The sequence below is a fragment of the Columba livia genome, chromosome 6 (assembly GCF_036013475.1).
Source record: "Columba livia isolate bColLiv1 breed racing homer chromosome 6, bColLiv1.pat.W.v2, whole genome shotgun sequence".
Lineage (NCBI taxonomy): Eukaryota > Metazoa > Chordata > Aves > Columbiformes > Columbidae > Columba > Columba livia.
Window position 1 is genome coordinate 12,059,664 of NC_088607.1, and position 13,434 is coordinate 12,073,097.

A 13,434-nucleotide genomic window follows, 5' to 3' on the forward strand; every position below is an offset into this window, starting at 1 on the left:
AGACACAGTTACTCAGTTCATTTCAGTGTACAGTTTTACTCTACAGGAAGGGTTGTTTTTTTATTTATGCATTTCACAAATTATCTTCTCTCTACAACCTTTACTAATGGAGGCGTTTTGTCAAATTTAGTGAATTTGTCTACTGTCGGTCAAATGAGTTGTAAGCACAAGAATTCTAAAGTGATGTTTTCACGTGTTTCCCTTTAGTTCTCCATTTGCATGCTTTTACCTGGCCTATTCAAAATAACTGTGAAAGCAGAATGCAAAATAGATGTAGGAACAACTAGTTAATGACATTTGAGGCCATTACTGTTTTATCTGAGAAGAGCTATCAGCAATGTAACAAGCATTACACAGACTTTGGCAAATGGCAACACCAGCTGGTTGGTGGCCAACTGTGCTCAACATGTTGCAGCTGTGGCCATTATCTGTATTCAGCCAAAGAGATGGGAAATGACATGGATGACTGAATATCAAATGGACAGTGATGAACTGTGGAGATGAAATACCTCAGGTGAAGATAACGCTATGGAGAATGCCTTGTGTATATGTCTCAGGATTCTTTCCTGAGATTTAGTTTTACTTCTGCTTTATTGTAGCTGATGGAGCTTCTGTCTTTTTTTTATACTTTTTTTTTTTCATCCACAGTCCTAAGCTTTAGTGTTTTAGCATATTTACTTTTGTTACTTTTGTTTCCTCTGATGTAATTCAGATGTGTCTGTCATAAAAATATTTTAGCAACAAGATCATGACAGAGAACACCTTCAAATCTTACAGAAAATGCTGGCAATCAGTCCTGAAAATTAAATTCCAGGACGAGGAGTAAATCATCTAGTGTTACTAGGAGACATTTTTGTAACATCTGTACCTTTGTATGCAGACCAAATCTTCCACTGGATGCTTAGGGAAGGCTGGGCCAGTATTTAAGAAGGAAAGGCAGGTGGGGAGATAATGGAATAATATGAATAAGACCTTATACCAAGGGGTTTTTTTCCTTAGCCAGCTTAAATCAGCTGTTTGAGTGCTGTAGAAGAGGCTGTCTACATATCTTGTCGTAATACCTTTGAGTTAACTGTGACTGTTGGCCCTCTTGCCTTCTCATCTTTTGCTCAGTGTACAGAGCAGCCCTTGATTATCAAGACTCCTTCTCGTCACCTTTGTTCATCTAAAGTGGATCCTGACATTCATGTCCAGGTTCTCTCTGGGTTCATATCAGCTGGTTGGTTGTTGTCCCAGAGTAACCTCAGGAATGTCCTCTGCCTTGTGTTCTCACAGTATCTCTGGATACTAACAGCAGCTTGGATTTAGCATCTTTCATTAAAAGATCTCAAGAAATGGACCCACTGGACACTGTAAATCAGTGATTATGTTCTGTTCAGTGCTAAGGCAAGCAAGCTTTAGAGGCCTCATGTGAAGTAATCAAGGTTATGCAGGGCGAGTAGCACAGTTTAGAGTAATTCACATTTGCCCTGACTCCTGATTCACTTTTGTAATGCAGGTTCAAGTTGCTTCCTACCAATCAATGTGCATAATACTTTCCTTAGTTGTTTATTGATTTACTCAATGAATTGAATAGAAGTGTAGCACTCATTAGTTGAGATCCTTACACAGTATCTACAAAATTATCTAGATTCTTAGCTAGTACATACTGGCACAGTTGAATCACATTCAATTAGTCTAAACCAATTTACACCAGAGATTTCAAAATTCAATAAAAGTATGGGAAAATGCCTTTCTGAGTAATAATTCTGTTTCTTGGTGCACATGGTTCTTTCACAGTCCTAATTCTGACAAAATGCTAAGAGAAGCCAAATTAATTTTTGTTTTGTTCCATTTTTAAATTGGAATATCTTTTTTTTCCTTCATAAATTGTCTGCTATTATTATTCATTATGAGTCCTTTGATGAAAAATGATACATGAGGGATGGTTGCTATTACTGAATTATTTTTGCACATCATGCTTAATTCTGCAAATGAAGCAGATAAAGTCAATGAGGCTCAGTTAAGGACCAAAACTAATTCTGAAAGCTAATTATTTTCACAAGGGAAACTCTTGAAGACTATAAATTAGGAGGTTGCTATTCTAAGAAGTTTTGTCTTGAGCTGAGTTAGTTGCATCTCCAGGAATAAGAGAGGAACAGAGACAGGTCTCAGGCCAACCTATTCCCCAGCTGAAGGTCCAGCTCTTCAATTAGAGCTGCATAGCTAGTTTTGAAACAGGCCAAAGTACTATGATGTTTCCTTATCTGCTTTTTAAACAAAAATGCATCTATGGTATCACTTTGAGTGCAGTAATAAAGAGAGGCACAAGACCCAAAATGTTTCCCATTGACACCTTTTCACTACCTTGGTGACTGAGTTCAGCCTTTGTGTGGAGATTTATTTCAAAGACACTTTATTAGTGTTGTAAACAAATTATGAGAGTCAGAACCATTCTTGGGTTAAATTCTGATGACCTGTAATCCACTGAGGTAGAAATAGACTTGACAGAATAAGAATGGCAGATGAGCCATTCCTCCAATCTCAAGGTGAATGTCCCCAGTGATCTGGGGTTCACAGATCCCCTTGGAACCATGTGAGGACCCAAAACATCATCAGGTCCAATTTTGGAGAGCAGTGTCCTATCCCAATGTGAATTTGGCACTTTAGCTCTATGTAACCTGGTCGTTGACCTCAATACCGATGTTTGTAAACCATTGTGTATGGTTTCTATTTCAGCTAATGTTTAGAAGTACAGAAATGTGTTTCTTCTCCCTTTTTCTATACTGTCTATATTCCTGTTTCAAGGAGAATCTGACTTTCCATGTAAAGAGAAATGAAAATATTGTACCAAGCAAGCAAACATTTTAAAAACAGGTCTGAAAGCATCTGTTCTTCCCTCAGAAGTGTGTGCAGGAATCTCCAGAGCTGCCCGAGGAAGGCAGATGACTGATTCTTACAAGAACTTCTGGTGCTTTTGAAAGTCTCAGGCTGTTACTAATTTTTTTACTTGTTCAGATGCCATAGAGACACGGGCAAAAAAGCTGCCCTCAAAAAGCCACTGAGAGAGCAGGAAAGGAGGAAGGAAAGATGTTGTACACTCTGAGCAGCATGAACAGGTGCTGCCTGTTTTGACACTTTGCATATAGACCTGGAACAGTGACGGCTCAGCTTATGCTGAGATACTGATGGTTTCAGGCAGAAATCATTTTATTCTGAGTTGCATTTGTGCAGGATGTAGTACAATGAGGACCTTATTCATGACCAGGTAACAATGCACCACAGTAAAAATAAACTTCAGTTGTGACTGTTTCTCTCTGCCTTTCTTTCTTTTCTTTTTTACTTGCTACCTCTCTCCTTATTATGATTTTTCATCACCTTGCCAGACAAGAATATTGGTTGAGTTTTCTCTCGCGTACTTGGCTTTCCTGCTGGGAGGCTGCCACGGCACCTCTCGGCTATAATGTCCCTGTCGGTGCTGATGTTTTGCCCTCTTCACTCTGTGCCACAGGAGTTCTCAGGCAGGCCAGGTGAGAACTCAGTGTTCCTTCATGTCACTGGTGTCCAACAGAGTCTCTGGGCCTTTCTCGTGCTGACTTTCTCAAGATTCTCCTATTCTTCCATTTCTTATCCAAATCCTTGATGAAACCATTCTCTGGTACTAGATAGCAACATTTTCTAGCTGCATTCTCATACATCACATTAAGCCTCTTTTTGTATAGAAGACATCATGTATGGTTTTACCTCTACTGTTTGCCTGACCGTGTCGTGCAGCTCTCACAATGTGCTGAAGAGGAACGACACAATGTGGTTGGTGCTTTTCTTCAATTCTCTGTCTTGTGGTTTTGTCCATAGGCTCAGCCATTCCAGCAGCAGCAGAATCTCAGAGCACAAAGGAAGATAATTCCTGTGAGGATATGGAGGATAGTTGTTAGGTCATATATGGGCCTGGAAATGGCCAGGGTGGTATTTTTCCTGTTATTGCCATGAGCCATTAATGTACCTGGTTTACAGCATATCAGTCTGCATCTGTTACCCCAGTTTTAGAAATGAAGCACTCTTTATAGTTGTCAGTCTTGGTTATTAATACGCTTCAGTTCTTAAAAAGGAATATAATTTGCTTCCTGGGCTTCCTTTATGTACAGCACATCTTTTTGTCACCATCCCTGATGCTCTGATCTCAGCAGATGGCTCTTTGTAAGCAGGTGGTATTTTTTTCTTTTTATTGGAAGAAATATATTTACTGCTCATTCTGGCACCAATGAAAAAATTGTAAACTTTAAAGAGATATATTAAGAATATAAATAAAATGCCCGTAAGAGTTATTGCCAAATTGGTATTGGACCAAAGGCACCTATTCAAGTGATCAGCAGCCAGAAATGAAGCGTACAAGCCAAAAGTATTGAAAGAACCATTAAGAATGTTAAAAAAATAAAAGAGGCAGATAAATCTCATACTATGATGAATGATAACCGAGGAACATCTAATCATATCTGGGTAGCATTTATTGGAATAACTCAACCGGACAAAAATGAAGAACATGAAAACGAAGGTGTAAAAATTATTGGAATGTTCTTTTTTCTGACAATTTTTCATTAATCTTCAGGAAGGAATAAAGATTTATTTAAAACAAATTAAATTAAGTGGTGAGCACTAGAATATGGTTCCTCTTGATCTTGCTATGACTATAAAAACACAATGTTCTCAGCAACTGCATATTAAGGGTTGTGGGGTTGGTTTTGGGGGGTTTTCCAACCCCTTCTCCCTAATAAACCAGTACATAGAACAGTGGCTCTGTTCAACTGGAAAATTACTCACTGCTGTAAGAAAATATGAAATACATGAAATACCAGCAAATTAACAAAGTCACACAAGGAACTATCAACACCATATCTATAGGCTTCCATTCCTTGATTAATCTATCTGTATTTTTTGCTTTTAATGGCAACATGCCTGGAACTTCTTGGATATAACTAAGAGTGATACAGATAAAGTGGGTCTGTGTATGTTGTGATAAACTGACTTTTAAAAAAGTGAATGTTTACCAACAGATTGACTAAACCATGGCTTCTTCACTTAAAAATATGGATTTCATAAGGTCTTATCTCAGCAAATGCTCATCTTCTCTATTGTGTCCTTTAAGAAGGAGTAATCTGCTTCATTTCTTCTAGACATCTATTGTCATCAGAGTTATGGCAAGATATATAGTGACCTAAAAGCTCTCTGGAATGTCTCTCCCACGAAAGAGAGAATGCAAGAACATATTCTCTCTGTCTGTAGCCCATAAGAATAGATGGAACATGCATTTCACCTAAGCTGCACTCTGTAGTTAGTAAATACTTTCAGATTCAAGCTGGTTCTGGTCCATACTAAAGGATCGTTGAGCAGCTGGCTTGAAACTCAGCTGGATGAAATGAAATTTGGATTTAGGACTTGAAATTTCAGTGGAAGCTAGGGTAAGGACTTAAACTATTCATTTTGATTCAGGTATATTGCATGTTATGAATATGCTCTAAGATCTTAGAGCTGGCCACTCAACAAGTAAAATTTACTTGTTATGAGCAAATTAGCGTTAACAACTGAAATGCTTCTTTTTGCTTGAATAGTGAATGGAGTTCAGCGATGTGCCATTGCTGGCTGGTCCTGCAGACACTTACACATGTGGGTGTAACATTCCTTTGGGGCTCAATTCCCTTTTGCTCCTACAGGGGTGTGACAGGGCAACTTGTTGCTATCAGTCATTGCTAACTGTACACAAACCACTCCGGACTTGGTACTGTCAGAGGTGTCCAGCTTTCACAAACTCCCTCTTTGTAAGGTGATGGGAAATTGTGCTCAGAAACCTGGTGCCTCTGTAAAACCTTTGTTCTGCGTGCAGATCCATTTCCTATTGGCAATCTAAACCAATGATAAAGAAACAGATATATTTCTTATTTTATCCTTTTCTCTAGATTTCAGAAACACTGATCCAGAAGCTGAACCAAAACCTGGTCCATTTTGAGTTGAAGCCAGGGGTTCAAATCCTTGTCCATGCTGCTCATTTAACATCAGGTCAGTATTCTCTTTCTGTGTACACTCTCTGTGTTGCAAGCAATATATTCCTTAATGGTAGTAGTGTGCTATCAGCTGTACTTCAAACATTTATCATTTTTATGTCACAATAACTCAGTGTATGTGCAGACATTAAAATGCCTGCTCCGCCTGTCCTTTCTTTATCATGACAGAGATATAGTGGCTTTTGCATTTGCAGCTAATCCTTTTGTCTACTTATGTGCAAGAATTTGCTATTGTTGTTGGAAATGCAGTAGAAACGTGTACTTCTTGGCTGTCTCTGAAATATTCAATAGCTAAATAGCACCATGGCATACTCAGCCTTGATCACACAGTGCAAAGGTTACCATCTACCTTTGGACATGATCAGATATTCTAGCAGCAATAAACATTCAAAGCTACTAAGCGCAGGTCAGAAGTTGTTCAACAGTCTGAAAGACGGGAATCAATCTACGTATGCACACACGTGAGCTTAGGCAGTTTGGACTTTAACAAATCCTATCTCAAAAAGAGCCATCTCCAAAGTCCCTATACTTAATTACATGCACCTCTGTCTATTCTGTATGCTAAACCTTCATTTCACAGCACAGGCCTTATTTAACTACTACAAGAAATGGGCCAAATAAATCCGTGCTCAGGATTATTAGGAATTCATTTTTTCCAGGAGCTGCTGATAATTCTCATCAGTTGGTATCAGCTTCTTTTGCTAACTTGTAAATGAAAAGCCTCAGTTCACTTTTACCAGGAAACTGCTTTGCAAAAAGCTTTTAATGCTATGAACAGGTCTACCCAAACTGTTGTCAGTCCACATGCTGTCTTGTCCATAAAGGGAAGGAAAAAGAGACTGTTAAGAAAACTTGTGATGTGACTGCATTTAAAACCCCCCAGGAGAAAGCCTTGGTGTTTAAAAGATTTAATTTTTCTCAAGCAGAGCTTGATAATATCTGCCCTGGGAATATTGCTGCGTGTTTCTGCTTTCCATTTGCTGTTGAACAGATGATCAGATACTTATTTTGAGACCTGTTAGAACCAAAAGCATGAAAAAGCAGAGATGCAACACAGCTGAGTAATCTTTAAAGAAAAAAAAAGTGCACAACAGCTTGAGACATCAGTTTGATTTTTTTTCTCCTGTAGATTGTAAAAAAAAAAAAAAGGAAAAAGGTTATAGATGTAAATTCATATACATTTTACATAATAGTTGTTACCAAACAAGCAAACCTTGGCCTGAATTTTCAATGATGACCCGTGATGCTATATGTACTTCCAGAAAACGCTCAGTGCCCATCTCTTAAAAAAAACTTATCTAAAAGCGTCTTAACATGACCTTCAAATTTAGAGTTACCTGCAATTCCTTGCCATATTTGTAATTTGTTTCTGGGCACTTACTCTGCCAATGCACATGCCTGTTTTCCATTTTGATCAATATCCATTAAGTCAAGATCAAATCCCAAATGAACATTTAGACATGACTACTCTGGCCCTGAATATCCTCTAGGCCATTTCTAAAAACATACAGTTAGAAAGAATCACGTCAGGTATTCCTGGGCAAGGCTCGTCTTTAGCTCTTGCTACCAAAGGAACATTCCTGACTTTGTATAGTCGAAACAGATGACACTTAAAACTGCATCTCCAGTCCTGCCTTTAATACAAGACCAATCTGGGTCCAAGTTTGTGCTGTGAGTAGGAGCCTCCTGCAACTTCTTGGAGAGGAATTCTGGGCATGTCGGCATGAGGGAGTACACAGAGTCCCCAGCTGCTCCATCCACGCTCAGAGCTGGCAAAAGCTGCATAGCTCCAGTCCCAAAGCCAGACAGTTAGCAGAGGCACCATCGCACTGTTCAGGGATACTAAACCTTGCCTACTGCCCTGAATGAACCAAAAGATGGGGGTCTACCAGCATGGTGTACTGCTATGCTAGATAATGGTATTGCCTCCAAGGATATGATGGCCTGTTTCTTGCTAGTTCAGGCGGAAGCAGAGGGATAGCTCAGGCTGAGCAGCTGGGATATGCTGTTTAAACACATGATCTTCGTGCTCACTGAAAATGCACATTTTTATTTTTATTTACACACACACCAGGAATGAGTACGTTTTCTCCATGATAGATGCAAACAATCATTTGTCTTGCAAGGTAGGCTTTTTGCACTTCTGTTCGAAGCCGCTGGTGAGAGGTGAGTGTTCACTGTAACTGGCTTCACAGTGTCCTACAGGAACACTACAGGATTTTGTCTCTTGCAGAAATATGATTCAATAAGAATGCAAAATGAGTCTGGACTGCCAGATTAGATATTAAAAAGCCCAGAGAGCAGCCACTGTGAGGTCTTTGATGGAATATGTCTCCTTATCAAGCTGCAGAGGTCATGACTCAATTCCCTGTCTAAATATTACAAAAGGCCTGATTTCATGACATCAAAACTCGAGAATAGTTTAGAATTTCACAAAATTCCAAAAGAGAGATTTACTTCGCTGCTGAAAATGGTTGTTTTGGTTGTCAAGGAAGAAGAATTGTCCTTTTTAAATCCCAGCTTTTATTAAAAATAAAAATAAAATAAAGCAGGGAATCCTGGAACACAAACCAGCACTGGAAGCAGTCCCTAGAAAACACTCCAGGGGGATGCACGTGGTCCAGAGGTGCTGCTCTGGTCTGTGGTATCCCTTCTGTCCCAGACTTTTCACTGTGTTTTATTTCTGTATTGGATTCCTGGTAGTTATTGGGTCTAGTTGACTGAAATACAAATCTCCGCATGTGTTTGTGTAAGTGCACCTATGTATACCTATGCCTACATTTATGTTCCCATATGCACATGTATGTTCCTTCCTTTGTGTGTGCCTCATCATGCACAGCAGAAACTTCTGCAGCAGAGGTGCTGCAACAAACAGAAGGACAGGTATATAAACTAGCTTGGTGTGGATTTTGAAACAGAACCTGTAGAATTAAGCCTCTGTGTGTGTGCGTCTCATGTGCATGTTGTATGCGAGCATGTGCATTCCCCGGAGCACAGAAGAATGACAGGCATTAGGCTCAGAACATTTAGCACCTCCATCTTCTTTGTTCAGGCCACACTGGAGAAAGGATTAATTTATAGCAATTATGGACAACAGATTGCAATCCATTCATCATGTTCATTCCTTCTTCTCATGAAAAATAAAACCAAAAACAAAGCAGTGTCCCCAACTCAACAGACAACCTCATCTCCAAGGCAGAGTACAATATGCCAATATTCCTCACAAAGCAGTTAAATAGCTGTTCATTACCAGACTCTCAGCACAGCATTATAACAAGAACACTGAGTGATGCTGAACCTGAATCGGCCGGAGAGCCACTTCATCATCCTGCGGAACTGCAGAGACCCACAAAACAGAGACGCAGAGGACACAGAGTGGAGATGTATGAGGAATTGCTAATAATGGATCATTTCACCCTAGTGCCTCACCTTTCTGAGGACAGCCTGCTTGATATGCGAATGCAAAGTTTTTTCACTTATTCTGCTAAACTTTGGCTTTATCAGGCTGCGTGTGAGAGCTGAAAGTGTCTATGCTTGTGATATGTGTGTCCGAGTAAGTACTTACTAGCATGTGCAAGTTTTCTTGTGTCTGCTGGCTCTGGTTTAGGATGGGTGTGTTCACTGCATGTGAAGAGGGGCAAGAGACAGAGAATATGTGTGACAGTGGTTCAAGTTACAGTCATTGCTTTACAGAGGAAGGCACTACCTACACCTTGTTCTGCATGTAACACCAGGTAGAGACAGTCAGAGAGGAGATATCTGCTGTGTGTGTTAGCTCTCTGTAACCTACAGCTGCATGTCTGTTATAGTGTGTTTTATTAATGTCTGCATGAACGACTGAGACTTCTGGTTTTATGTGTGTCCCTTTGTGGATGCTAGATGTCTTTGTGTGTGTATGAGTGATGGAAACTGTCTCTATTTAATACAATTTGCTGTGTATTTCTGGGAAAGCCACACTTCTGGCTGGTTTGTGTAGCCTTATTTTGCAAGGAGCTATGAAAAGGTGGTGAGCAAAACTTGTAGGAGAAGCACAGAAAGACCTTTTGGTTTATTAGGTTTTGTTTGTTTGTTTTTCTTGAACGTATGTACTCTCTTGCATGGAAGACTTGTGGAGAGAGAGCAGGGCACCAGGGGAAAGAGAGCATAATATGTTCAGAAGACTAGGGAGGGGATAAAGGAAGAACCTGAAAATGTCAGAGGTGTGAGGATAGGTTGCCATGGTAAGTCATGGATGCTGAGGCAGTGTCTGTGGAGGGCAATGGACTTCTGGTCACAAAGGAAGAGGATAATGGTAAGCATTACTACTTCAGTAAAACTGAGAACTCAGTTGTTCATTATTCACTATGCATTGGGAGCTACCCAGACTGGCTCCAAGCAAAACAGAAAGTCAACATGACAAGTTAGCCCATGGGTAGCTCCAGGATCATACAGAAAACACTAATTTTGGTACCCAAGTGACCTCATTTGCCACTACCTCAGGTAATTGTCTGCAGTATGAGAGACTATGTTTCAGGCAGTCCTCTAACAGGCCAGAGAGGAGAGGCCTCTAAGGAGAAAGCTACAGGGCTTCACATCAAGCCGTACGCTGAGAACCACAAATGGTCCGTACCCAAGTTTCCTCCCAGCTGGATTAAAAAGGGAGAGAAGCCCTGAAGATGGGTGGACAGACGAGACCTGGGGGCAGCTCTAACCTTCTTCCCCTCTCTTGCAGCTCCCCTGGTGGACCTGACTCCCAGTCACAGTGGTTCAGCTATGCTGATGCTCCTCTCTGTCGTTTTTGTGGGACTAGCTGTGTTTGTAATCTATAAATTCAAAAGGTATGATGCTCACTGAGCCGTTTCCTTCTCCCCATTGCTGCCTTTCACTGAGGTGTTTGGGTTTTGTTTTGCTGGGTTTTCTTTTTTGCAGTGACTTGTTTCTTGGTTTGTAATAGCTGATGCTCCGTCATCTGCCAGAGTACCCCACAATGATGGTTTCTGTTGATGTTTTAGGAAGATTCCTGGCCTTAATAGATATGCACAGATGCAGAATGAAAAAGATCAAGAGATGGTCAGTCCAGTCAGTCAGAGGGAAAGCATACCTAATGTCCCTCAAAGTGAGCTGATGAGCCCTCAGCAACTAGTAGATGAGAAGTTGGAAGCCCAGCCCATAGGTAAATAATTTGCAGCATCCTGCAGCTGGTCAGACTCTGACTTATGATTGGCTAACCCTTTTCTCAGCCTCCCTCTTCCCATATTCCTGCACACTCCTTCCATCCTCTTCTGCTGCAGCATTAGTTTTACTACAGGAAATCTTGCTAACTCTTGACTCTCCCTCACTGCCATGTAATGAAAGGGAGGGGAACAACTTTAGGCTTTTTCTCTTTCCTAGTTGCTCTATGTAGATCCCCTCCCTTCTCAAAAAACCCTGCTGGCACTTAACTTGCACTATAAGGCAATTTAATTTATTTTGCTGGGGCTGATGTAGTTGTGGGGCTAAACCCCATACCTGAGACATATCCAGAACTTCAGCCACCCTCACCTGGAACATCGAGGTGAGCAGGTGATTTGGTAAGTCAGATCTAAAACCTAAATATTTGTTTATGTTTTGACTGCCGTGGCCTTTGTGTTGTGCCAGACCTTGTTGCCAGCAGCAATGCTGGCCTGGCTGATCGCCAGGGAAATCGAGCAAAACCTGGGATCTCAGTGTTGGACAGCTGGGTTTGCCCTCAGGCTGATTACTCACACAGGTCTGTGTGGCTGGAAATTTGCAAAGCAGGATTTCATAGGACCTAAATTGGACAGACTTGAAGTGGGCATCATACTGGGTTCAATCACACATTTGCTCATGCTTGTATGTTTTCAATTATCCTGACTGCAGTAAAAGTCTCAGGATGGAGCAGGGAGGTTTCAGCCTGGGGACATGTTGTGCTAAAGCCAGCATAGCTCAGCTTCACTTATGAGGTGACGATTCTGCAGGCTCAGACTTCGAGGTACAGTATAGGATCCCTGCAGATAATACCATGGACCTGTTTTAGAGAGCTGCTGTTCTGACTCAGATATGAGTGAGGCATAGTCACAACTGAGATCCCTTATTTTCACAGTTTCATCAGCTTAACCAAACTTTAGATCCTACCCAAAGATGTCCCTAAATTGTATAGGGTGTTTGCTAAGGCAGGTTTGGTGTCATAACTACTTTAGAGTGGGAGCAAGGGGAAGGGCAATTAAAGGAGGGTATGCAATGTGCTAAGATTGCGGCCAATGAAACAAACTGGGATGAAAAAGAAGAAAGTCTCTTGTTGAAACTGATGTCTAAGCTGGAACCCCTACTGCAATCAATACTGATCTCTCCTCACCTGTTCACCAAAGATAGCTCTGGTAGCTATTAAAAGCTTTTAAGCAGCTGTTCATCAGCAGACCTAGACATCCCTGCTTAGCAAAACACAGGATGGAATGAGGGGACCAACCTTCCCATGTGGTGTTCCCCATACAGAGCAACCCCAGGCCACAGTCCAGAACCCAAGGAAAGGAAATGCAACCAAGGTAGTCTGGACAGAGGACTTCCAAAAGGCTTGTGGATCACCAAGAGGTTTCAAGCCAAGACCCGGAGCGGTGGGTCCTAAACTTTAACAGTTCTTTTTTCCATTTGTTTTTCTTTCTTTTTCCCCCAGAAGCCTCCAAGGAAAAATTGATGTAAGCTGCTAAGGGAGAAACACCCAATTTCAGTTAGGAACTCTCTTTCTGGAGTTTGAGAGAGGCTTTAAGCTTCCCATTTCTAAAAGAATGTAGTGACTTTCATTCATGCTGTTCCAGGGGTATGGAAACAAATGTTTTCACAGGTCACTGAGACCAAAGTGGCAAGAGTCAGTCACCTGCTGTTCAAGGTATCTTCAAACCTGCTCTTGCTGGTGTTGGAAACTAATCCTTTGAAGTCTCTAGGATAAGAGTAGTCAAAAGCTAATTTTGGGTTTAGGTTTTCATTTGGTGCAACTGTAGCATTTCTGGCTTTCTACAATAGCTAGCATTTTGTGTTTCTCAGCTGTGCTACTGGACACTGTATTGAACCAGAAATTGGCCTTTTATAACTCCTTGGTTTGCACCTGTAACCACACTAGCGAGTACAAAAGGTAAATGCGTGGGATACACAGACTCAATTCTCTATAAAAAGGAATCAGCCCAACAAACTTCCTAAGAGTCTTTTCCCATCCTGTCAGTAAGATGAATGAGGAAACTGAAACACAGCTTGTTGACAAAATGAAAAGGTGTGGACCTAGGTATGAACAGAATAGAAAGTGCATAGGCTCTTCACTCTTCTATACAACCAGCTCATCTGTTTCTGGAAATCAGCAATTTCTTTTTTAATGAGTTTTCTTTCTTTTGGGAAAACAAAGCAAGACTGTAATTGGGTGTTTCTCTTCTGT

General features: G+C 40.9%; 1 protein-coding gene across 4 annotated transcripts in view; it reads left to right on the top strand.

Moving 5' to 3' along the window:
- Positions 1–13,434, top strand: part of SORCS1 (sortilin related VPS10 domain containing receptor 1) — a 285,482-nt gene that overhangs the window by 269,400 nt on the left and 2,648 nt on the right. The window contains exons 24-27 of one of the 4 annotated variants that reach the window (XM_065067076.1): positions 5,931–6,030; positions 10,747–10,852; positions 11,027–11,187; positions 12,507–12,625. In XM_065067076.1, the coding sequence (XP_064923148.1) occupies positions 5,931–6,030; positions 10,747–10,852; positions 11,027–11,187; positions 12,507–12,625 (486 nt within the window). The remainder of the gene's footprint in view (positions 1–5,930; positions 6,031–10,746; positions 10,853–11,026; positions 11,188–12,506; positions 12,626–13,434) is intronic. The other 3 variants (XM_065067077.1, XM_065067078.1, XM_065067079.1) reach the window with 3 other exon arrangements.